General features: G+C 37.3%; 1 protein-coding gene across 4 annotated transcripts in view; it reads left to right on the top strand.

Moving 5' to 3' along the window:
• The window catches only part of PCDH7 (protocadherin 7), a 405,431-nt gene that overhangs the window by 87,989 nt on the left and 291,693 nt on the right, over positions 1 to 25,749 (top strand). Inside the window, exon 2 of one of the 4 annotated variants that reach the window (XM_036852873.1) lies at positions 11,948 to 11,983. The exons of the other annotated variants lie outside the window; for them this stretch is intronic. Within the exon in view, the coding sequence (XP_036708768.1) occupies positions 11,948 to 11,968 (21 nt within the window). The 3' untranslated portion in view covers positions 11,969 to 11,983. Of the gene's footprint in view, positions 1 to 11,947; positions 11,984 to 25,749 lie in introns of those variants that run through there. 4 annotated transcript variants of the gene reach the window in all.

Here is a 25,749-nt window from a genome sequence, read left to right as displayed (position 1 = left end):
GGACTATAGCTGTTGTTAACTCCTTTTTTTTCTTTTTTTTTCCCCATAAGAAAAAGCACTTTTCATTTTAGCCTGAGGATGAAAACACACGGTAGATTTCCAAAGCATCATCTTATGTGGTTATTAAATTATCTTAGACATTCAATGATTTTTTTTTTTTTACCAAAAAACTTCCCACCATTTTATTGACATCATGAAATCTTTTTTTTTTCTGTCTACATGATTTTAACTACTCTAAGTACCTCATATAAGTAGAATCAAACAATATTTGTTCTTTTGTGACTAGTTTACTTCACTTAGCATGAAATGTCCTCAAGTTTCATCCATGTTGTAGCATACATCAGAATTTCCTTCCTTTTAAAGGCTGAGTCATATTCCACTGTATGTATACACCACATTTTACTTATCCATTCACCTGTTAATGGACACTTGGGTTGCTTCCATGTTTTAGCTATTGTGAATAATTCTGCTATGAACATGAGTGTATAAATATCTGTTTGAGTCCCTGCTTTCACTTTTTTTTATGAATTTTATTTTATTTATTTTTTTATACAGCAGGTTCTTTTTAGTCATCCATTTTATACACATCAGTGTATACATGTCAATGCCAGTCTCCCAATTCATCACACCACCACCACCACCCCACCGCGGTTTTCCCCCCTTGGTGTCCATACGTTTGTTCTCTACATCTGTGTCTCAGTTTCTGCCCTGCAAACCTGTTCATCTGTACCATTTTTCTAGGTTCCACATATATGTGTTAATATACGATATTTGTTTTTCTCTTTCTGACTTACTTCACTCTGTATGACAGTCTCTAGATCCATCCACGTCTCTACAAATGACCCAATTTCGTTCCTTTTTATGGCTGAGTAATATTCCATTGTATATATGTACCACAACTTCTTTATCCATTCATCTGTCAGTGGGCATTTAGGTTGCTTCCATGACCTGGCTATTGTAAATAGTGCTGCAATGAACATTGGGGTGCATGTGTCCTTTTGAATTATGGTTTTCTCTGGGTATATGCCCAATAGTGGGATTGCTGGGTCATATGGTAATTCTATTTTTAGTTTCTTAAGGAACCTCCATATTGTTCTCCATAGCGGCTGTATCAATTTACATTGCCACCAACAGTGCAAGGGGGTTCCCTTTTCTCCACACCCTCTCCAGCATTTGTTGTTTGTAAATTTTCTGATGATGCCCATTCTAACTGGTGTGAGGTGATACCTCATTGTAATTTTGATTTGCATTTCTCCAATAATTAGTGATGTTGAGCAGCTTTTCATGTGCTTCTTGGCCATCTGTATGTCTTCTTTGGAGAAATGTCTATTTAAGTCTTCTGCCCGTTTTTGGACTGGGTTTTTTGTTTCTTTAATATTGAGCTGCATGAGCTGTTTATATATTTTGGAGATTAATCCTTTGTCTGTTGATTCATTTGCAAATATTTTCTCCCATTTTTGAGGGTTGTCTTTTTGTCTTGTTTATGGTTTCCTTTGCTGTGCAAAAGTTTTTAGTTTCATTAGGTCCCATTTGTTTATTTTTATTTTTATTTCCATTATTCTAGGAGGTGGATCAAAAAAGATCTTGCTGTGATTTATGTCAAAGAGTGTTCTTTCTATGTTTTCCTCTAAGAGTTTTATAGTGTCTGGTCTTACATTTAGGTCTGAATCCATTTTGAGTTTATTTTTGTGTATGGTGTTAGGGAGTATTCTAATTTCATTCTTTCACATGTAGCTGTCCAGTTTTCCCAGCACCACTTATTGAAAAGACTGTCTTTTCTCCATTGTATATCCTTGCCTCCTTTGTCATAGATTAGTTGACCATAGGTGCGTGGGTTTATCTCTGGGCTTTCTATCTTGTTCCATTCATCTATGTTTCTGTTTTTGTGCCAGTACCATATTGTCTTGACTACTGTAGCTTTGTAGTATAGTCTGAAGTCAGGGAGTCTGATTCCTCCAGCTATGTTTTTTTCCCTCAAGACTGCTTTGGCTATTCGGGGTCTTTTGTGTCTCCATACAAATTTTAAGATTTTTTGTTCTAGTTCTGTAAATAATGCCTTTGGTAATTTGATAGGGATTACATTGAATCTGTAGATTGCTTTGGTCCTGATCTTAGAGCAAATGCTTTCAGTTTTTCACCATTGAGAATGATGTTTGCCGTGGGTTTGTCATATATGGCCTTTATTATGTTGAGGTAAGTTCCCTCTATGCCTATTATCTGGAGAGTTTTTATCATAAATTGGTGTTGAATTTTGTCAAAAGTTTTATCTGCATCTATTGAGATGATCATATGGTTTTTATTCTTCAATTTGTTAATATGGTTTATCACATTGATTGATTTACGTATACTGAAGAATCCTTGCATCCCTGGGATAAATTCTACTTGATCATGGTGTATGATCCTTTTAATGTGTTGTTGGATTCTGTTTGCTAGTATTTTGTTGAGGATTTTTGCATCTATATTCATCAGTGATATTGGTCTATAATTTTCTTTTTTTGTAGTATCTTTGCCTGGTTTTGGTATCAGGGTGATGGTGACCTCATAGAATGAGTTTGGGAGTGTTTCTTCCTCTGCAATTTTTTGGAAGAGTTTGAGAAGGCTGGGTGTTAGCTCTTCTCTAAATGTTTGATAGAATTCATCTGTGAAGCCATCTGGTCCTGGACTTTTGTTTGTTGAAAGATCTTTAATCACAGTTTCAATTTCATTACTTGTGATTGGTCTGTTCATATTTTCTATTTCTTCCTTGGTCAGTCTTGGGAGGTTATACCTTTCTAAGAATTTGTCCATTTCTTCCAGTTTGTCAATTTTTTTGGCATAGAGTTGCTTGTGGTAGTCTCTTAGTATGCTTTGTAATTCTGTGGTGTCTGTTGTAACTTCTCCTTTTTCATTTCTAATTTTATTGATTTAAGTCCTCTCCCTCTTTTTCTTGATGAGTCTGGCTAATGGTTTATGAATTTTGTTTATCTTCTCAAAGAACCAGCTTTTAGTTTTATTGATCTTTGCTCTGGTTTTCTTTGTTTCTATTTCATTTATTTCTGCTCTGATCTTTATGATTTCTTTCCTTCTACTAACTTTGGGTTTTGTTTGTTCTTCTTTCTCTAGTTCCTTTAGGTGTAAGGTTAGTTTGTTTACTTGAGATTTTTCTTGTTTCTTGAGGTAGGCTTGTAAAGCTCTAAACTTCCCTCTTAGAACTGCTTTTGCCACATCCCATAGGTGTTGGATCATCGTGTTTTCATTGTCATTTGTCTCTAGGTATTTTTTGATTTCCTCTTTGATTTCTTCAGTGATCTCTTGGTTATTTAGTAACGTATTGTTTAGCCTCCATGTGTTTCTGTTTTTTTACGTTTTTTTCCCTGTAATTGATTTCTAATCTCCTAGCGTTGTGGTCAGAAAAGATGCTTAATATGATTTCAATTTTCTTAAATTTACTGAGGCTTGATTTGTGACCCAAGACGTGATCTATCCTAGAGAATGTTCTGTGCACAGTTGAAAAGAAAGTGTATTCTGCTGTTTTGGGGTGAAATGTCCTATAAATATCAATTAAATCTATCTGGTCTATTGTGTCATTTAAAGTTTGTGTTTCCTTATTAATTTCCTGTTTGGATGATCTGTCCGTTGGTGTAAGTGAGGTGTTAAAGTCCCCCACTATTATTGTGTCACTGTTGATTTCCTATTTTATAGCTGTTAGCAGTTGCCTTATGTATTGAGGTGCTCCTATGTTGAGTGCATATATATTTAATATTGTTATATCTTCTTCTTGGATTGATCCCTTGATCATTATGTAGTGCCCTTCCTTGTCTCTTGTAACATTCTTTATTTTAAAGTCTATTTTATCTGATATGAGTATTGCTACTCCAACTTTCTTTTGATTTCCTTTTGCATGGAATATCTTTTTCCATCCGCTCCCTTTCAGTCTGTATGTGTCCCTAGGTCTGAAGTGGGTCTCTTGTAGACAGCATATATATGAGTCTTGTTTTTGTATCCATTCAGCAAGCCTGTGTCTTTTGGTTGGGGCATTTAATCCATTCACGTTTAAGGTAATTATCAATATGTATGTTCCTATTACCATTTTCTTAATTGTTTTGGGTTTGTTTTTGTAGGTTCTTTTCTTCTCTTGTGTTTCCCACCTAGAGAAGTTCCTTTAGCATTTGTTGTAGAGCTGGTTTTGTGGTGCTGAATTTTCTTAGCTTTTGCTAGTCTGTAAAGCTTTTGATTTCTCCATCGAATCTGAATGAGATCCTTGCTGGGTAGAGTAATCTTGGTTGTAGATTTTTCCCTTTCATCACTTTAAGTGCCACTCCCTTCTGGCTTGTAGAGTTTCTGCTGAGAAATCAGCTGTTAACCTTATGGGAGTTCCCTTGTATGTTATTTGTCATTTTTCCCTTGCTGCTTTCAATAGTTTCTCTTTGTCTTTAATTTTTGTCAATTTGATTACTATGTGTCTCGGCGTGTTTCTTCTTGGGTTTATCTTGTATGGGACTTGCTACGCTTCCTGGACTTGGGTGGCTATTTCCCTTCCCATGTTAGGGAAGTTTTCAACTATAATCTCTTCAAATATTTTCTCTGGTCCTTCCTCTCTCTCTTCTTCTGGGACCCCTATAATGCGAATGTTGTTGCGTTTAATGTTGTCCCAGAGGTCTCTTAGGCTGTCTTCATTTCTTTTCATTCTTTTTTCTTTATTCTGTTCCACAGCAGTGAATTCCACCATTCTGTCTTCCTGGTCACTTATCTGTTCTTCTGCCTCAGTTATTCTGCTATGGATTCCTTCTAGTGTAGTTTTTATTTCGGTTATTGTATTGTTCATCTCTGTTTGTTTGTTCTTTAATTCCCCTAGGTCTTTGTTAAACATTTCTTGCATCTTCTCGATCTTTGCCTCCATTCTTTTTTCGAGGTCCTGGATCATCTTCACTATCATTATTCTGAATTCTTTTTCTGGAAGGTTGCCTATCTCCACTTCATTTAGTTGTTTTTCTGGGGTTTTATCTTGTTCCTTCATCTGGTACATAGCCCTCTGCCTTTTCATCTTGTCTATCTTTCTATGAATGTCATTTTTGTTCCACAGGCTGCAGGACTATAGTTCTTCTTGCTTCTGCTGTCTCTGAAATCTTATATGTAATCTTTTTTTTTTAACATGTTTATTGGAGTATAATTGCTTTACAATGGTGTGTTAGTTTCTGCTTTATAAAAAAGTGAATCAGCTATACATATATATTTTAGTTGTTGTTAACTCCTAAACACCAGATTATTTCTTACTGCAAAGAAATAGCAGCCCTTTCCCTTTGATGAGACCCCCAACAACTCTAATTATCGTAATAAATTCCATATATACGTATATGTAACCAGATAACCATAGTAACCCTCAGAGTTGCTCCACAGAACTGGAAAATCAGGACTTCTTTATTGATAAAGGCTTAAGGAAGCATCTGTCGAATGCCCCTGTTTCAGACATACCCACTCTTCCTGGAGAGTTTGAATTAGAATCTAGAATGCCAGGTTCCCAGGGCAATGTTCTTTTCAAAATATGCAGCTTAATGATCCCAGGAAACCCATCCTGAAGGAATAACATGACTAACAAATAAGCATGACAAGACCTGGAAACCAAAGGATTACTGGCAGGAAAGATTGCAAAATAGAACCCAACAGTGAGATTTATAATCTTTTCTCTTTCCCCTACACCTGCAGTTCTAAAACTTAATCTTATTGATTTCACTGTAATTATTCCTATTCCTAACCATTTCTGGTTTCTGTCTCCTGACTGTGAAGGGAATAGTAAATCATTCCTGTTGTCACAGGATGAGACAGAGGTGGCTGAACTGTTGTCCACAAAACACAGAACACTGATGAATGTTTTTTTTTTAAGGTGATGTGTTCCTTGTTCTCTATTGAGAGTATAGGAGCCATTTCTCATAATGAATGAGCTCTTTTAGAAATTTCCCGTCCATGTACTAAGACCTTCAATATAAGCTGTGTCTTTTAGGGAAGAAAATCAGTATCAGCAGGATAAAAAGTTTTGATGGGAACTTATGCCTGGCTATCTGTGCTCCTCTCTTGAAATTAGAGATTTCACTGGTTGGGCAGAGCAGTGCTGCTTTTTCTAGCACACCTAGGTGTACCCTGATTTAAATGTATTACATGAAGACTGTATTTAACTCTATATATTTAAAAGTATATATATACAGATATATATATATATTTATATACTTTTCATTCTCTTGGGATCTGATCATGTTTAGGTGGATTCTGTGATTAATTAAGTGCAGATGGCTTTGTGCTTGTACAAGGATTTTACATTGTTAGGGGGAAATTGAATAGATAAAGTAAAAATAAACTCTGTTGCCATTTTGCTAAGGACAAGTTAAATGATTCATCTTCAGATGATCTATCCCTGCCATTAATTTGATGAGTGTGTAATGTTGTGATAGTTTCTTGAATAATTAAGTTCAAGTTGGTTATGAAAGCATTTGTTTGGTGAATTTTGCTCAGATAATTTTCAACATGTAGAACTTTTCTCTAACAAGTTATGATGAATAAACTCTTGTAATCAGGCTTGACCAAAGAGCTCATCTATTTTTGGTAAGTAAATTCCCTAGGAAATTATTTTAAAGCTTTCTGTAAGGGGCTGGGGATGAATATGGGAAGTGAGGCATCTTCTGTCTTGAAGAGAGCTTAGAGGAGATAGCTTCTGATAAACAATTTCTGAATAAAGCCTGTATGAAGCCACATAGTGGTTTCACATGAATGTGAATCATGTTCTGTCTTTTGAATGTGCTCCAAAAATGTTAATAGCATCTTGAATTCTCATAAAACCAATGATCAGAATGATTAAGAGAGTAAAAGAATTCTAATAGATCAAGATTTAGCATTTCAGATAATACTTTTGGACTCTTTCAGTTAAACATTTTAGATAGCTTGATGATAGGAAAATCTTTTTGCTATTTAAAAAAAATCACAGAATACAGAGAAAAGAGGGAAACTGATATGAACAATTTTATAACAGGTCCAAAGTTGCAAAAGAAATAATAAATTAAAATATATTTTTTTGTTGTGAGGGTGCCTCCATGTACAAAATGCCCCAGAAGAGTTGTGAGTCCCTAGTTTATCTTTGTTGTCACACTTTTGACACAGGCATTAAAAAAAAATGAAAACAGTTCTTTCTGCACCCTCTAGGAATATGTAAGAAGTGACATATTAATCTGCAGGGGTAGTATATTTGACCAGTATTTGCCTATGAATATCCATATGGGCAGCAATGTGTGAAAGATGATATATCATATTCAAATGGATTTAAAAATAGTAATATATTATTCTGATGAGAAACTGAGCATATTACTGTAGGGGAAAAAACTTATCTTAAGTAAACAACACTAGCTGTTTTTTAAGGAATAAAGAAGTTCTGAGAGTATGTAGGTTATAACCAACACACCAACACATCTTATATAAAAATGACTATCAGAATATAAAATATACAGTTCATCTAGGGGCAAATGGGGTTGGGGGGGAGTGACATATTTTAATATGAATGTGAACATTTTGTTTTAAATGTGATCTGTTGATTATCTGGCATATTTGCAAAAACACAATAGACTATAGGGATTTACTGGAGATGACACACAGGGAAAATACAAGATTTATCAAAAGGACTTAGGGTGAAGAAAACTTGGGAGGTTGTTACTGAGTCTTGCAGAGTATTTCAAGCACAAGTTCCCACCACTGCACTCCTCACAACTGAGTGTTTTTCTATGCCTCATTTCAAAATAACGGCTTAACTTTTGATATTGTAGCACCATCATCACAATATACATTTCTTGAGTGCTTATCACAAGCCAAGCCTTTGTTGTAAGGACTTGTCACAATGACTTTGTGAGATGGGTACTGTTATTTAACCCATTTTACAGATGAGGAAACTGGGGCTTACAGAGATTAAGTGACCTGCCTTTTGGCCTCATAGCTAGTAAACGACAGCACTGCATTCACACTTAGGTCAGTCTTTACCACCCTGTCTATGTCCCCTCTGCAGATACATTCTCTGACAAGTGCTGGTCCAAAATAAGCGTTTCATCCGTTTCCTCGTATTTGAGGGCTTCCAGACGAACTGATATCATGCAGAGGAAAGAGGTTGGCCCCTTTCAGATATCAGAGGAAAGGGGGGTGTGCAGTTTCAGTGTCGACTCGGGATATGTGGTGTGTCTGTAGCTTGGCACCATGTCCAGAAAATATAAATGTGGCTAAACCGGTTCTGAGAAAAAACAAGGGACTGTGACCTTCTCAGGGTCTCACTCAGATGCTGCGCCAAGATCTCCCTGTCCAATCAAGGTTTCCCATGGCTTAGACTGCCCTGGAATGGACATAAGGGACATTCCTCTGCTGCAAATGCACTTATCTTCTTAAACGCAGAGAGATACCTTTGCTCATTCATGGATTTCCTTCATAATCTCCAGTGACAAATGGCCTGCATTCACGGAGGCCCAGGATTTCCTTGCACTGGTGCTGTATGCATGTAGGAATTGCCAGCCTTTGAAACTTTTAATTTAAACTCAAACCCATCCTTCTGCAATACAATTGTATTGTGTCTAGGAATATTCAGTTGAAAATGGCTTCTGCATACTGATGTAACCAGAATAGAAACAGTGGGAAGGATAAAATGTGTATCCCAGAGGCACTGTTCAGAACCTTCTGAGCTATGTTCCCTGATGCTCAGTTTTTATTAACGGTTAAATTAAGAGTTAGATAAATTGAGTTAAGCCCCATCACAGAGCAGCACAGTAATTGGTGAGAGCAAAGCAGCAGTACCTCAGATATTGGGTGATAACGTCGTAGATAAAGTTCTTAAAGGGCAGGCCGGAAACTCGAGCATTCCCGTCATCTCCCAGCCATGATTAATTCAACTCCTCGGTAGTGAGGTCATCGGAGTGACCCCGCACCCCACCCCCAACCTAAGCAAATCTATTTTCCAAGAGCGCCTACTTTTACATGTATTTTTCAAGAATCTTCCATTATTTAATTTCATGTTTACTCAAAATATTCAGGAAATTTGAAGCCGTTCCTAACGGAGGGCTAGGTGCTGCTAATGTTTCACAGCGCGGGCCAGTGCACGTTGGGTTTGGAAAGTCACGCGCCACATCCAGAAACATTTTCTCATTCTTGTGTTGCATTAAACAGCCTCGGCCTGGCCTAGACTGACAGGGAGCTGTGTAAGAGGTTAGGTGTTCTGTTTTCATCTTTTGTTCGTGTTATTTTCCTGGCTGATAGATGGTACTATAAGCCTTAAATAGCTACTTTGCATTCCTATGGGGATGTTGTGTGCATTTTTATGACTCCATCTTGGATTTCTTATATTGTGATTCCACCTCTTTATATAAAAAATTTATATTTTTCTGTTAGACGTTTCAAGTATGTGGCTTTTAAGCATCGGTGCTTCTTGTGGTCCCTGCACAAGGACTGTCCTTCATTACAGAATGCAAGTGTGCAGAGTGTTGGTGAGCAAAGGACAATCTGCACGAGGTTTTATGACCCTGGCAGTATTCTTCATCTAGCTCCCGGTTTTCTAGAGAACCCTTTTGACCCTAAGTCTTCCAGAGGTAACAGAAGCCTTTAGAAATCATGTGAAGAATTCATTCCCTTTTAAAAGCAGCAGGATTCTTGTCATGCATTATCTTTTTCTTCATTTGCAGAGTTTCACATTTTATATTGAGTAAGAAGAAAAGAGAAAATCGAGCATTACATAGCAAAGATAAAAGCTTTAGAGCTTGGATTAGTAGTAGATGACAATATAGGCATTATTAAAAATGAAATGAGCTTTGGACTGGTATTAATATAGCAAAGAGTTTGGTTACAGTGTGTGATATTTATAATAAATTAAAACATGAAGATTTGTCCCATGCAAGCTTTTTGGCACACTTTTATTTCCTAGATTTGATAATATGGTTCACCTGACTTTCAGCTGGTAAAAATACGGAGGCATGATCAGATATTCTGATTTATCTCTTTTTGTTGTTATTGCTGTCTTCTTATCCATTTCACTCTGGTGCTCCTGTCCTTTGGTATTTTTCATAGCCTGACATGCAGCTATAATGGTTCTATTAGCTGCCGCAGATGTGCTGAGCTTGCTTTTTGAAGCGAGTATGTCGTCACTGCCGCTTTTTTGCAGTTCCTTATTAGTACGTGCCCTTTACTGACTCTGCAGGAGCCATCACCTAGAATTAAACATTTTCTGCTAGACCTGTCCTTACTCTGTGCAAGATGATTAGAGTCCATTATGCCACCTTCTTGCTGACAACCAGATACTGCTGAGATTACAATAAAGTCCCTGCAAATTTAAACAGGATGCTTCCTGGGTGTACAGGGGTCTTTGATAACGAGAACCACTTGACGAAATGCCTTTCAGAGAACAGAATGTGACTGAGGCTCCTTGAAATCATATTATGGAACTTCCTGGTTCTTATTAGATTGATAACATCGGTAGCTAGAATCTTGGTGTTTAGAGTAGCTGAAAATCTGACATCCTCAAATGATCTCAGAACGGGACAGGTTAACTCAGAACAGGTCTGAGAGTGCTGCCTCCGCAGAATGAAAAACACCCAACCAAAAATGAGAATTTCCAATTTCTCTCATTTTAAGGTTACCATTTACATCTCACTCCAAAAGTGTGTCTTTCTCCTTTTGCTCAGCAAAAGCAGTTTCCTTTTATTCTTCAGCAAATTTGAAGAAAGGAACCCAGAATCTCAAAAAGCCAGTAAGTTAGGAGGATTTAGAGAAATATCATTCATAGCAAAGGCAGAATCCCTCCTGACAGCTGTCTGTCTGATAGTATGTAATTAAAATGAAGTTTCTTTTTTTTCTTCCCTTATATACATGCTTCCTCCTCCATCATCCGGGAAATTTTTCTTGTTTAGCTCTTCCTTGTAATAGCTTTAGAAGTCTTCATTATCTTGTCCTTAAGTCATTGCCCACCGGGTGTGGCCTGTGTGTGTTGTCCCCCAATCTAAAAGAGTGGATGAGGTGACACTTCCTGCTCTGAAATCCGATTTGACGTTCTCTTGGGAAACTTCAGATTTGCGGCTGTGGTATTTTGCTGAGAGGACAGTTAAGGCAATTTAAAGACACTTTTTTTTTTCTTAAAAAATGGATAAACAAAAATATTAAATGCCTTCTACATATGGCTGAGAAGGAGGAAACAACACAAACACAATTAAAGAGCATGAAAATGGTTTTGAACGGTGAAAATTCTGTTGTGGTTGAGGAAGGAGAAGCCCAGGGCAGAATATTACGGCATAGGGAAAGATAGCAGGATAGCAGGTAGCATGGAGCTATCTGAATACCATGAAAAGGTGTTTTGAATTTATGCTGTAGGAAATGGGAAGTCATCAACAGTTTATAAAGAGTAATTATTTGAGATTTGTATTACAGGAAGATTAATTCTGGCAGCAAATAGATTGGGAGGGCAAGAGTCAGTGGCAAAGTGACCGGAATAGTGTCCAGGAGACAGATGATGAGTAACCTAGCAAATCAAGTGGCAGTGGTAAAGGAAGGACAGGGAGAGACACACAAGGTGTTTTTAAAGATGAATGGATAGCGCTTCATGAATAGGTGTGATAGGTTGTGTTCACAACAGCAAGGACATAAAGATTATTCTGTGGTTCCTATCTTGGACAACGGAGTAGATGGTGATGCCAGTAACTGAGATGACGGGGACCACCTAGGACACTAGGTAATGTCACCAGTGTATTACTTTTGCTCCCTACTGCTTCAGCCTTGTTGACTCGTGTCTTGGTTTATAGACAAGGCATGTTATGTGATTCATTTTTCAGTGTTGACTTTGAGAATCTGTGAGGTGAATGAAAAGATTATCAATGGTATTTTGTTTTGGTGTAACATAGTACCATTTCTAATTTGTACTTTACAGAATGCTTTTATATAACTAAACTTTCATTTTTTTTTTTCTTTTCAGCTGTTAGTTCTCTCCCCTTAGTGTACTGCCCATGAACCTTTAGGAATCCTAAGATAGATCAATGCCACATTAAAATTTAAGGAACTACTTCATCAAAACCACATGCTTCATTTCCTGAGGATTGTCAGCAAGCCAAGGAAAGGAAAACATGTCAGCTGTGTATTGTTATTGGTGCTTCTTGCTTAACTGCTGCTTTGCCATGGTGCTGGTCCTAGGTAGCTGCTTCTCTGTAAAAACACAAAGAACACATGCGGCCAAGACAAGGAAAGAGTCAAAACTTAATTAGGGAGTTTTGAGAAAGAGCTACAGTGGTTTAAGTGCTTAAGCCCTTGGATAGTTTTGAACATATCAGAAGATATTAATATGCTTTTGTATGGCTAATTTTTTCCCTTTTAAAAAAATTCTAAAATGGCAGGTCAGACAAGGCCAAGCATTGACTGGCTTTTTAGATTAATGTTTAATAAGATGGAGTGGCTGCCAGTACCTTAAAAGAATTGGAAACATGACTTGGATAAATGTAGAATTTTCTTGCAAATTTGGCTTCTGGTTTGTATCTGGCTAGAAAAGCTATTCTTTGCTTCCCTCTTCCATCCTTTCTTCTTTCCAGCCTCTCTCCCTCTCTTCTCCCTTCCTTCTTTCCTTCCTTCCCTTCAAGCATTAGTGCTGCGTCCTTCTCATTATTCATGCCGCAAAGAAGGCTTCTTTCTTAGCTGACCATTCTTTAAAACCTAATGGCAAATCTTAAGTTCTCCTCCATTTGATAACCTCATTAAAGCCAGGGGAGCACTGTAATGTATTTATTTATTTATTTCAAGGACCTGTACTAAGTTTAGAATCATAAATATTCATTGTGGATTTTGTGGAAGGGAAGCACGACTGACAGAAAGTCAGTGTATTGTGTCTTATTGTGGTTAGGATTCTCTGGGACAAGGATAATATACGTAAATAAAATAAATGCACTGAACATTGAGACACACTTGGAACAGTGCCTCATAGGAGTAAACATACGCTTTTAAAAAATGCATCACAGAAATACAGTTTGTTAATTATCCATCATTAGTGCAACTGAGCCTCTAGCATATCTAGTATATTAAAAGCCATTCTGGGGCTTTTTCCCGTCTTGCTCCACTTTAGGCAATATTGACCTGTAGTGTCACACTTGGAAATAAGAACCAGGAAGTTTCTTTTTTTGGACCTGTACCCAGAAAAGGATATACCCCATCCAAGAACATCTAGAGATTTCTAAATCACCAGATGTTGCAGACCATGACACTTAGAAGAGGCTGTCATCTGAGAATTCTTAGAGATACGGTTATTTGGCTATTGATTATTCTCAAGAAACTTTAATTTTCAACTTAACTTCCCAGTGCTACTCTAGATTTTACTCTTATGTGTCCTACCTCTAATAGTCAATTTGTATATAAACAATGTAAATACATTTCTATTTTAGGATTAGAAAGATAAAAATGCAAAGAAAATCCACATATCCAACCCAAATGAAGTCATAGCTAAATTTCATTTATACAATTATTGGTTTTTAATTTATTCCTTACTTCCTTGGAGAAAGTCTGAAAAGCAATTTATATACTCACTATATGGTGCTTACTTTGTGCCCACTATTATTTTGTTTTATGTATTCCCATTTGAAAGCTAAGGCAACTGAGGCTCATGGAGGGAGGTTAAATAACTTTATCTAGGATTCACAGGTAGTAGTACCCACGGTTGTAGAATTGGAGCACAAACCCAAATCTGTAAAGACTGAAGTACTCATTTTTTCAAGAAGTACAAAATTATGCATTCACGACTGTCAGGGCATTTTTTGAAAGCGTAGTTTTAGGAATGATAAGTACAGAAAGAGTGGTCATTGGACATGTATCTGGGTGTCATCTACTCAGAAATAAAAAATGAAAAGATAATTAAACTGGATGGATATTTGTATCTTGAAGCATAAAATATTTAGTGCATATCTGTTAAATTTTTAAAGTTAAAACGTTATCACTTACATTATCCTCACAAGGCCATCAATCTATACAGGCATCCATGCATCTAGTGCACATTCGCTGTGTGCAGACCAGTGCAGAAGTACCCTGCAGGAGAAGACTGTGTGACACAATTTGGTTTGTACTCTTAAGAAGCCTGCAATCTAGTGTGTGTACAGATATCAGTTCTGGAAAGTTCTTGGAGGAGGTATTCAGCATCAAGTTGTTGAAGGAACAACCCATGCACGTTTTTGTGAAGTGGCAGTGCCCCACCGTAAAGAATGGTTAAGAATGCAGGCTTTAGAGTTAAATTGCTGGTGTTTAAAGTCCAGCCCCAACACTCATTAGCTCTTGATCCCTGGGAGTTCCTTAATCGACCTCTGCTTCCATTGCTTCATGTGTAAGATGAGAATAACAAATACAGCCTATTTCATATGACTGTTTGGCAAAACACTTACTTATGTAGCGTTTTCTATGTGCTGGGCAGGGACCTAAGCACTTTACAAATGACTGAATTTGTAAATTATTGAACTCTCAGCAGAACTACGTAGGTACTCTTATTGTTAGTTAGTATTGAGAGAGTAAAAGTTGATGTGCGTAAAGTATTTAGAGCAATGGCCGGCACATAGTAATTGCATACTCACTAAATGCAGCTTAATAAATACCATCCTTAACAAAGAAGCAGGAAAATATATTGGAAGCAGGGAAATATCATGTGCATAATCTACAGAGGTAAGAGCAAATACATAATACATGCTTGCTGAAGCCACAATCATAAATTTGGTTCTGGTGACCAATATAGAGAAACTCTCCAGTGGAATATGACACAGTGAGCTTCTTAATGTCCATTATCAACATATGAGCTATGCCCAGCTATTCACATTTTAGTGGCTTAAAAGTATTGCCAATTTTCTCATTAATAGTCTTCTCTTTAGGTGAGTAGGAAATCTACATTGTGAGGATACATGTATTCATCATGGAGTCTTATTACAGTGATATGAAAAAGTGTAATGAAAATATATGGCTCATAAATAAACATACCTGTTTTTTCTGAATTGACTCTTGTGGGAAAAAAAATATAAAGCTGGTGACCACGGTCCAAGAGCCTGGTTCTCTGGTTAGAGTAACTCTCCTTTATGTGGTGGCTTACTTTTCTTTATTCTCAATGTACACATTCACTATCATGCGTGTGTAAAACTATGGCTGCCCAGATGTTTTCTGGTTTTCTGGACTCTCTGTACAGTGTACCTTTCACTTGACCCTGAGTTGTTGTTGTTGTTGTTTTTGTTTTTAACCATAGATATTAATAGTAACATTTAAACAGTACATTTCTTACTCATTCGACCTAGTCGTTTGACTATGTTTTATAAAAGCTTCTAATGGTCCCCAAGCCTTGTGAGCACTTTCTGAATGTTGCTGCTGTGGTGTGTTTTTCTTTGAGTAAATTAACCTGGACGTGAAAGTTGATGCTTGAGTTTAATCCAGATTCTACCTCACATGCAGATGCCCATGTGTCTGCACTTTGTTTGTTACTTTATCTTTTTGAGCTGGAGCAGTCCATCCAGATGCCATTCTGTTCTGTGTTTAGTTGCGGAGGGGAAGGAGGTTTTGAGGAAATGATATTGGGGTTTGTGTGTGATAAAACAGAGAGAGGGCTCTACCTAGGGAACCACATTATAAGCAGAAAGAATGAATGGTTCTAGTTATGTAATCCAACACTTCATTCCACAAGCATAAATTAAATATTATATAGATATTAAATACATACAAATGCATAAATATGGAAAATTGTCTCTTTATTTTCCTAAGGGGTACCAAACAGGTAAAATCCATATGTATACAATAAACTGAGAAAGCAAATGGTATAGATTAGAAGAGAGTAAGTTGAGGGGCAGCTTTAGAAATTTCCCAAGTTATAAGCGAACATGGAGAGTAAAATTCCTATTAATAAATCAGATTTTGAGCTTCAGAAGCAAAGTGGTTGGTGGATAGAGTATCAGTATATCAGTATTTAGAAGCTACAGCCTGAGTCCACAGATACAGCTCTATTCCTTGAAGCAATTGTCAGCAGTAACTAATTGATGTCCATAAAGTACTTCTGCAAATGCCAACTGTTAAAAAAAATATGCTCAGAACTCTCTCAACAGCAATAAAGGGAAATTCTTTTACCACCAAGTGTCTAGATTGAAACCTTACCACATGTCACTATTTTAAATACATAGGAATATTACAATGTCACCCATACTGGCTTTCAATAAACTGGGGCGGGGGAGGACCAAGTAATTTGCATGGTGCACAGTTTTTAGAAATACGACTACTAAAATGTAGGAACCTTCATCATCTTATTGCACACTGTTTGTTCTAAAATAGAAGGGGGATGGAAACATGGTGATGATATTCATGTGGACCACTTTATGGCCTGAATTCTTTATGATACAACAGTTGCTCTATTGACACCAAGTTATTTTTTGAATAGTAGAGCAAATAGGCCAGTAAATCATGGTTTCATGTCTAGCCAATCAGAATCTGCCATGGTTTCGTGGAGTGCTAATTTTTTAAACTTATTTATTCTGCTTCCTTTCATTTTTCTCTTTATCAGTGTCTATTTTATAGCAATCTTTTCTTTAATAGACTCTAATCTTGAGACATTTTAAAATGCACCACATGTCAAATCCATTTCAACTAAGATTCCTAAATGCATGTTATTTAAATTAAATATGAATGCTTTGAAAAGTGTGTACTTATATCATAACGCTTAAAACTGCATTTCCACATTATGTACAGTGTAGATTTGAATCTTGTCAATGTATACAAGGACCAAAGTTAGGTTTAAAAAAAAACAGAAAATAAATTATTCACATTACATACATCTATACATCTGATAGTGCAATTAGCAATCAAAAGTGCTACATATGGTGATGTAATAGAGACATTATAATTTTGTACATCCTGCTGTTGATGGATTTAGGTACCATATTTTGCACACTTTCTATGTCATTATTTTCGATTAAAAAAAGATAAAAATAAAATAATATGTTTTCTTTATTTTAGTCCCTTTTCTAATCATCCTTCACACATCTTTTGCTTTCCTTCCGTGTCTGGCTCTCATTTCCCCAGTTTAGATAGGACTTGTTTTTCTTCATTTATCTTTACTCTTTCCTGCTCTGTAGTGCTAACACTAATAATAACAATAGAAATCTTGGATCTAAATCTGGGGGATTTCAGAGGTCATTACGGTTACTTCTCTGCTTTTAGTTAGCTTTCTAGCCATTCCAGAATAAGAATGATTTATGCTCTTCTCAATATCACCACAAATTTCTTTCATTTCTCAAATTATCTTTGATATTATTTTTCTAAAAGTTTTATGTATCCTAACATTGATTGCTTTAGCTAAAATATTACCTCACTAATTCTTATTTCCTCATAAGGTCTACACGTTTTCACTACTTTCTTCTACTTCATTTCACTCTCTTTTTTTTTTTTTCTCTTTACTAGACTGTTGGACTTATCTCTGTTAGGTACATTAAAAGTCTAATCCATTTTACTAGAGTGAGAGCATTTCATTAAAATAATTTTCTGAAAAGTATGTTTACTTAGGCATCTCAGTATTTAGCCATTTCCCACAAGTGACCTTACCTTAGTGCTTATGCTTTTCAACACTCTTCTGTGCACTGCTAGCTACCTCTCTCCTGCATCTGTCCTGTTATCTGTGATGTTTCAACTTCCTCTCCAACTGACCAGATTTTATCCCTCATCCATTTATGCCTGGGAAACTAAATAGACAAAGACAATCATAACTGGAATTTATTCATATGAGATATGTTTCTGCTGTTTGCCACCATCTTGAGAGCTAGTCTAGAAAAGACAAAGGGTATGGACTTGATTAACTTTGGAACTGGGTTCACATCTTGTTCCTGGCGTTGAGTAGGAGTGGGACAAAAATCTCATTTGTAAAAATGAGTATAAAAACTATCCGTAGATTAATGTAAGTTTTAACTTGAATGAGACAACATTTGTAAAGTTCTTGGCACAAGTTCCTAACACAATGATGGGATCATGGATACGAGGATGCCAATAAATTAAAAAAAAAAACACATTTTTTTCTTCCATCATTTAAATATTTGATGAAACTATTCTTAATTGATTCATTAAAACAGAAACAGAACCAAAAACACACAAAAAGGAAGACGGACCCCTACTCATTGTGCATACCCACCCCTCCCCCATCAGGTGATTCCAAACCAGGAAGAGATGCATTAGCTACAGTTCACCCAGCAAATGGTCGGTGATGGAAGCCCTGTTTTCCTTCCTAGCTATGGAAACAAAGTCACATCTATAAAATGCACATGAATCACCTAGTCATAGGGTTATTACTGATGTGGATACAGCCATCAATAAAACTTCCTTGTCGTGCTCTGCTAAGCAAGTGTTCTTTCTGCTAAGTTCTGTCCCTAAAATTAAAGTTGTTATCGATGGTTTATATTTCAGATGTCTTATAATTTTCATGAATCTGTATTTTTAATGTATGCCCCTTCATTGAAATCTAGCCACATATGAATCAGTACTTAAGTGATTTGTCATTTTAGTAAACCCCCAAGACTGGCACTTTAGAAAAGCACAGTAACTCACACATGAACAAATGCGATTTGTTAAACTTCTTTTGAAAAGAGTACAAATTCACATCTAGAAGTGAGTTCAACATCACAGATTGAGGCAGAATTGTGAGCTTTTTCTTGCTGCGGGTGAATGAAACTGGATTTCAGCTAGAAAAGATACAACCTCTAATAACATAAAAATAGATCATTTGACTCCACTATTGAAGGATTTTATCTCACTTATCCATGACATGCGTAGGAATGGTGTCTAACTTTTAGGCTCCTGAAGAGTTTTTTTGTTTTTGTTTTTGTTTTTTTAACCGTCTCTTATGCTACTGGATATATTCTGTGAATCCTGAAATTACTTGTGAGCATTGACCAATTCTTAGTTAATATTATATTATGTTAACTGATAGCAATGAAACCTGTTGCTCTTTCATTGATCAGTGTTTAAACTGGGATTAGAAAGCTCTAATGATTCATAGTCACAAGCCTGGATTTCTGAATCAGACTTCACTGTTCATCGCCAACTAATGTCACTAACCAATGTAGTGCTTATCTCCTAACGTTGTTGCTAGAGTAAATAAAATAAAAGTATACATTTACACCAGTGTGTGTGTGTGTGTGTGTGTGTGGTGTGTGTGCGTGTGTGTGATGTGTGTGCATGTGTGTGATGTGTGTGTGTGATGTGTGTGTAGGGTGTGTGTGTGTGATGTGTGTGTGATGTGTGTGTGATGTGTGTGCACGTGTGTGATGTGTGTGCACGTGTGTGATGTGTGTCCGTGTGATGTATATGTTTGGGGTGTGTGATGTGTGTGTGGTGTGTGTGGTGTGTGTGCCTGTGTGATGTGTGTGCACGTGTGTGCATGCGTGTGGGGTGTGTGCGTGTGTGGGGTGTGTGTGGATGTGTGATGTGTGTGTGTGGTGTGTGTGATGTGTGTGTGTGTGCGGTGTGTGTGCATGTGTGTGATGTGGCTCTGTGTGCGTGTGATATGTGTGTGCATGTGTTTGATGTGTGTGGGTGTGTGTGCGTGTGTGCATGCATGTGATATGTGTGTGTGATGTGTGTGCGTGTGTGTGATGTGTGATGTATGTGTGGAGTTTGTGTGTGTGATGTTTGTGTGATGTGTGTGTGCATATGTGTGGGGAGTGTGTGTGTGGGTGTGTGTGCGTGTGTGAGATGTGCGTGTATGTGATGGGTGTCTGTGTCCGTGTGTGATGTGTGTGTGCATGTATGTGTGGGGTGTGTATGTGTGATGTGTGTTTGTGTGGGGTGTGCGTGTGTGTGATGTGTGTGTATGTGATGGGTGTCTGTGTCTGTGTGTGATGTGTGTGTGCGTGTATGTGTGGGGTGTGTATGTGTGATGTGTGTGTGATGTGTGTTTGTGTGGGGTGCATGTGTGATGTGTGTGTGCGTGTGTGCTTAAAGAAATTTCTAGCTATTCATTCATTAATTTAAATCAAGAAAGATCAAGAAACACTGATGGGTCTTCCGTATGCCATGCATTGTCACATCATGGATATGGAGATATGAATGAGGACACAGACCCTGCCCTGCAGGCTGTCCCTGTCTAGTGAATAAGACAGGTAAGTATATTAACTATCAGCTCATATGACCAACACAATAATAGAGGAGTAGATTCAGTGTAGTTGAACCGTGTGGAGGTTCAAAATTCTCAGTCTAAGTCAAAGAAGGCAGGCTGTTTGCATTTCTACTGAGATATCTCTGTAGCCGAGGTGGAGACTTGTTTGGCGCCCAGTGTGGAGTGAGATTCTTTGTTGACTTCAAGAAAGAACAGTATTTATGAGGGTATTTACTGGACCTTGAGGACAACAATGTTCAAATGCTCGAAAGTATATCTGAGTGAGTGTGTGTGGTGCGTGTGTGTGTGTGTAAAGGTATTCACACACATACATCTACATATAGATGTTATATTACTCTCCTACTGTTGCTGTAACAATTACCCAAACTGAGTGTCTTAAAACATCCCAAATTTGTTATCTTACAATTCTGGAGGTCAGAAGTCTGAAATGAGTCTCAGTGAGCTAAATCAAGGCACCAACAGGGTTGCATTCCATTCTGGAAGCTCTAGGGGAGGATCTGTTTTTACCTTTTCCAGCTGTTAGAGCCTGGCTGAATTTCTTGGCTCATAGCCCCTTCTTCCATCTTCAAAGTCAGCAATAACCGGTAGAGGAATTTTCACATCACATCACCCTAGCACCTACTTCTTCTGCCTCCTTTATCCACATTTAAACTACAGTGTGATTACATGGGCCCACTTGCATCATCCAGGATAGTTTATCTTATTGTCAGCTGATTGGCAGCCATAATTCCGCCTCCAACCTTAATGTCACCGCCCCCCACCACTGCCAGGTGACATGACGTATTCATGGATTCCAGGGATTAGGATGTGGATATCTTTGAGGGCGGGCCTTTATTTGATACCACAGAAGTGTATATATTTTTCCAGTTAAAAATTGTATATTAGGGAGAAAATGTAAAAAGACATAAGCAATAAACTGAAAGTCTCTTTCCATCTACACAGTGGAGAGAAGACCAGGACTTGAATCTCCTGTTAAGAAACTTCCCTGTTACATATACTATGTGCCATATTGAGACAAAAACTATGCAAGTAAACAAATGGAAAGTATCATATAAATGCCATATAAAAAAGGATGGAACTCACATTCTACATATTTTGTGTGAAGGAAAGATGGAAGGATATGATCTCTGTGAAATAAATAAGAGGTGGTACATGTCGACGATGTGTCCCCAAATCCAGGGCAGATGAAAAGAACATTGTTACAAACTTGAGAGCTCATTCGAAATTGAGATCTAGCCAGTATCTAAAAACAATGACCATTTTTCTTTATATTTCTTCCATGTTTAGAGAAACTGTAAACTCTTTAATTATAAACTAACAAACACTATACCACTTACTATGTGCCAAGCACTCTTCAAACTGCTTTATGTATATTAATCATTTATTCATCACCAGGGCTTTCTTCTTGGGCATCAGCCTATCTGGTTACACAGGCCCCGCTCTGAGAAACCCCTCCCTACAGCCCCCTCTCCAGCCCTTGGTTTAATACTTCACTGTTACTCTCTTGAAATTGTTGATCATTTTATAATGAGGGACCCTTCATTTGCATTTGACACTAGGCCCTGTAAACTATGTAGTTGGTTGTGCTCATCACACCAAAGCTATACACTAGATAAAATTATTACCAACATTTTGTAGAAGAGAAACTGAGATACAGAAGGGTCACCTTGCCAAGGTCACACTGATGGCCTGAAGGAGAGCCAGGATTTGAACATGAGGAGAGTGAGCTCTGACCACACCCATCTCCTGCTTCTCTGAAGGCAGAGGTAATGTCTTCTTCCCAACTATGACCAACTGTCTGCTACATGGTTAACTTTTGCTAAGTGCTTGTTGAACTAAATTATATTTGATGGTCTTTGGTAAAAAATACTCATTTCATTTTTCAACTAATAGAGATGAAAGTAAAACAAAAAATTCTGAATCTTTTCCAAGACATTTGTTCAAACAGACCAAAATTGGCTTTTTTCCCTTTACATAATCACATGTCTAAGGATATTCCCTTGTTCAAAAATCCATTATTTATTATTTATTAGTTAGATTTATATAGCAAAATATTCTGGAGAGATCTGATAAAACTACACAAAGCAATATTTTACCACTGTCCTAATGTATTCTTAAAAAACTTAAATTTTAGAAACAATGGTTTTATACAAATCCATTGATAAAATTAGTCTAAGAAGTGTAATTTCATGTATATTCAATAGAGTGAACAATAGAAAAGCCATATATAATAATAAACCATGAGGGTGGGAGGAGCAGTTGAGAGGGTTTGTTGGTTGTTAGGCCTCAAATCAATTTAATATGCATTTTCCAGGGTTTGCTATGTGCTAATGCTAGGCTGTATCAGGGAAATTTTAGTCATAATTATATTAGTAATAATAATAAAAAGTCATCCTCAGGGAGCCCAGAGTCCTACAGGCTGAGAGATCCAATCATATGGGGGTTGCATCAGAAAGATTCTATAGCAAGGGCTGGAAGAGCCGGCATAGTAAGACCCTGAGGCCAGCACTTGGACATTTTAATGTTTATTCTATCAATTGATAACATGTGTAAATTTGGGCAGCTCACAGCCCCAATACATTCAGTATCTGCATTTCACCTTCCGTAGAGTGGTGCTAATAATATCTTTTCTACCTACTTCACAAGGTGATGTAAATACTAAATGGATCCATGAATGTGAATGCATCTTGAATTTTTTTTAAAAGGGAGGAGGAGGGAGGTATTAAACTAAGGTGTTTTTCTTGCACTAAGTAGAGCTCCAAATAAGACATAGGCTGTAAATCACAAAGTATAAAAAAGGAAGCCTTATTTCACATTAAGTACAGCTACATTACTTTCGCCTCTATTTTACTACCTTATGTAATCCATATTCAGTTGACTCAGATTGCTATTGGCTCAAAATTAAAAGATTGAAGATGTGAGCAGTGCTAACTTACTCTATTCCTTAATTCACAGTCTTGTATTTATAATTCGTATTTGGTTGGCTCAGTTAGTAGAGGAGGCAAAACATGAAGCTAACTTGTTTGAGTCCTTTAATCACTTTATTGGGCTTTTATTATTTATAAGATGTTAGAAATAATACAGAGATGAATAAGAAAAATAAGATATAGTCTCTGCCTTTATGGAGAGTATGGTTTACTAGTGATAACAGGGATAAAATGCATGCATCCAGGGCCAGATGTATGAGTGCTATGGAATGGCTGTGAAGATTCACAGAAGGAAATGAGAATATGAAATAGAAAACTATATAACTAACAATCTGGATTTATATATATATATATATATATTTTTTTTTTTTGTATAAGAAAAACAGTTTAAAATCAAGCAATGTGGAAGAAATGAGCAGTGTAGGGAAAGGTATTATCATTTGATTGAAAACACCTGTTATTTTATAAGGACTAACCAAAGCTGCCCAGGAGGTTGTATGTGTTGGTGAATTTTTTCATAGCAACCTTTACTGTGGTTTATGAAAATTTAAATTTCTCTCCTGAAAGTTTTATTGTGAGGAGTAATAGTTTTGAAAACATGATCAGTTGATCTGGGAATAAAATAGTATTATGATAAAACCTGTAGCCTGGAGGTTATGATGATGGGAAAAAAAAATCTGGCTCTAGCTGGTTCAGATCATTTCAAGATGGTATTACAATATCTGCAGGTTTCAAACAGTAGAGGAAAAACCTCCTGAAGAATACACCCATTTACATTATCATGACCTTAAATCGCTGTCAAAATCATTGTTCAATCACTGTTGAACTTCACTAACTGAGCTAGTGAAGAGTTCATTGCAGCTGACTCACTTTAAGCCACACAGGCTACCACAGTAGGGCATTCTGGGTCCCTCCTTGAGACACAAATAAAACATGTTACAGTGAGAAGCTAGCTTTTGGCTGTCAGTATTTTCAAAAATAAAGAGCAAGTGACAGACACACCAAGTCTAAACCAAGCGTGGTTTGGAATATAAGAACCACATTTTTTTTTTTTTTTTTTAATGTTGGATCAGCAATTGTATGGTAAGTAATCTAACAAGGATTTCAGCAACAAACATGCCCCAAAGCACTGGATTAGACCTGGGCAGAAATTATTAAAATTACTCGGGGCCAAAGGCTTTGTTCCTGCTGGTCACCTGCAGTGTGTAGTAATGCCCTTTTAACGTTCTATCGATGGCCCTGCCTGGACTGTCTGACTTGACATTGGACACTACTAAGAGGAGACAAGCATGCAGAGAGAGAGAGAGTGATTAATGTAAGCCCTTCTGCAGCTAGCCAGAGGCTTAAGGAATTCTTTTCAGCAGCATTCCAGAGATAATTGCCCAGCATTTTATCTAGGAAAGTGTTAAGTCATTAAAAAAATATGGCAAACCGTGACATGCAAGATGGTGGTGTTACACAAGGAAGGAAATGAGCAACAAAATGGAAAATGGGGGCTAAAAAAGAAAAATGTGAGTCTGTGGGGTCTTTAAGAGAGGGTGGGGTTCATTTTACCAACGTCCATCAGTTTTTCACATTGATAAACTCAGAGGTATTACACAATTTCTCCTTTACAGTCTGACAAACTTGCATGACTTCCCTGAAAAGGTGCTATTTTATAAGTTGAATCTAATATACATGCCAATTGAAAACTTATTTTCTTCAATTTCTAGAAATTAATTCTCATTCTATTGTTAATGTCTGTGTAAATGAAACTAAACAAAGTGCATATTTTAAAAATAATTGATCAGAACTATGTATAACATTATTGTGTTTGAATCCATTACTGTCTTATCAATTCCGTTCCAATTTGGCATCCACAATCCGCAAGAGCATCTTAGGTTCCAAAATATTGTAGCCAAATATCCTCTTCATCATGCTGGGGCTGGGGGCTAGGGGAGATAATCGACTTCAGTTGTGTTCAGAATGCCTGGGCGCTCCATATGGCCTGTTTTCCATTGGCAAGTTAGTCCTTAAAATCTTAGGGGATTCTGCTACATATGCATAAGTATTATAAATTAATGTTCTAATATGCTTTGAGGTCCTTGCTGAATGAATGACAGGCAGAATGAAAGAAAAAGAAAAACATATTTTTTGAAAAGCCGTAGGCATGCGGTTCTCCCCAGGCACCGGAATTAGGAGTTTGAAGAGACTCAAGGACTCGATCCTTCCTTTTCTGGAATTAATTCTTGGGAGAGATACAGAAATTAGGGAGTTTCTTTAAAATTTTTTTTTATTTACTTATTTATTTTTGGCTGCCTTGGGTGTTCATTGCTGCGTGCCGGCTTTCTCTAGTTGTGGTGAGTGAGGGCTACTCTTTGTCGCGGTGCGCGGGCTTCTCATTGCGGTGGCTTCTCTTGTTGCGGAGCACGGGCTCTAGGCGCACAGGCTTCAGTAGTTGCGGCACTCGGGCTTCAGTAGTTGTGGCTGGCTGGCTATAGAGCACAGGCTCAGTAGTTGTGGCGCATGGGCTTAGTTGCTCTGCAGCATGTGGGATCTTCCTGGACCAGGGCTTGAACCCGTGTGCCCTGCATTGGCAGGCAGATTCTTAACCACTGTGCCACTAGGGAAGCCCTACGCAGTTTTTAGATACCTCAGTTTTCAGAAGTGGCTGTAATCATTCCAGTTAAACTCCTTACATCATCTTAACTTATCAGC

The sequence above is a fragment of the Balaenoptera musculus genome, chromosome 5 (assembly GCF_009873245.2).
Source record: "Balaenoptera musculus isolate JJ_BM4_2016_0621 chromosome 5, mBalMus1.pri.v3, whole genome shotgun sequence".
In the NCBI taxonomy this organism is placed as follows: Eukaryota; Metazoa; Chordata; class Mammalia; order Artiodactyla; family Balaenopteridae; genus Balaenoptera; species Balaenoptera musculus.
The sequence above is the reverse complement of the archived record's forward strand: the minus strand, read 5'-3'. Positions and strand labels throughout refer to the sequence as shown.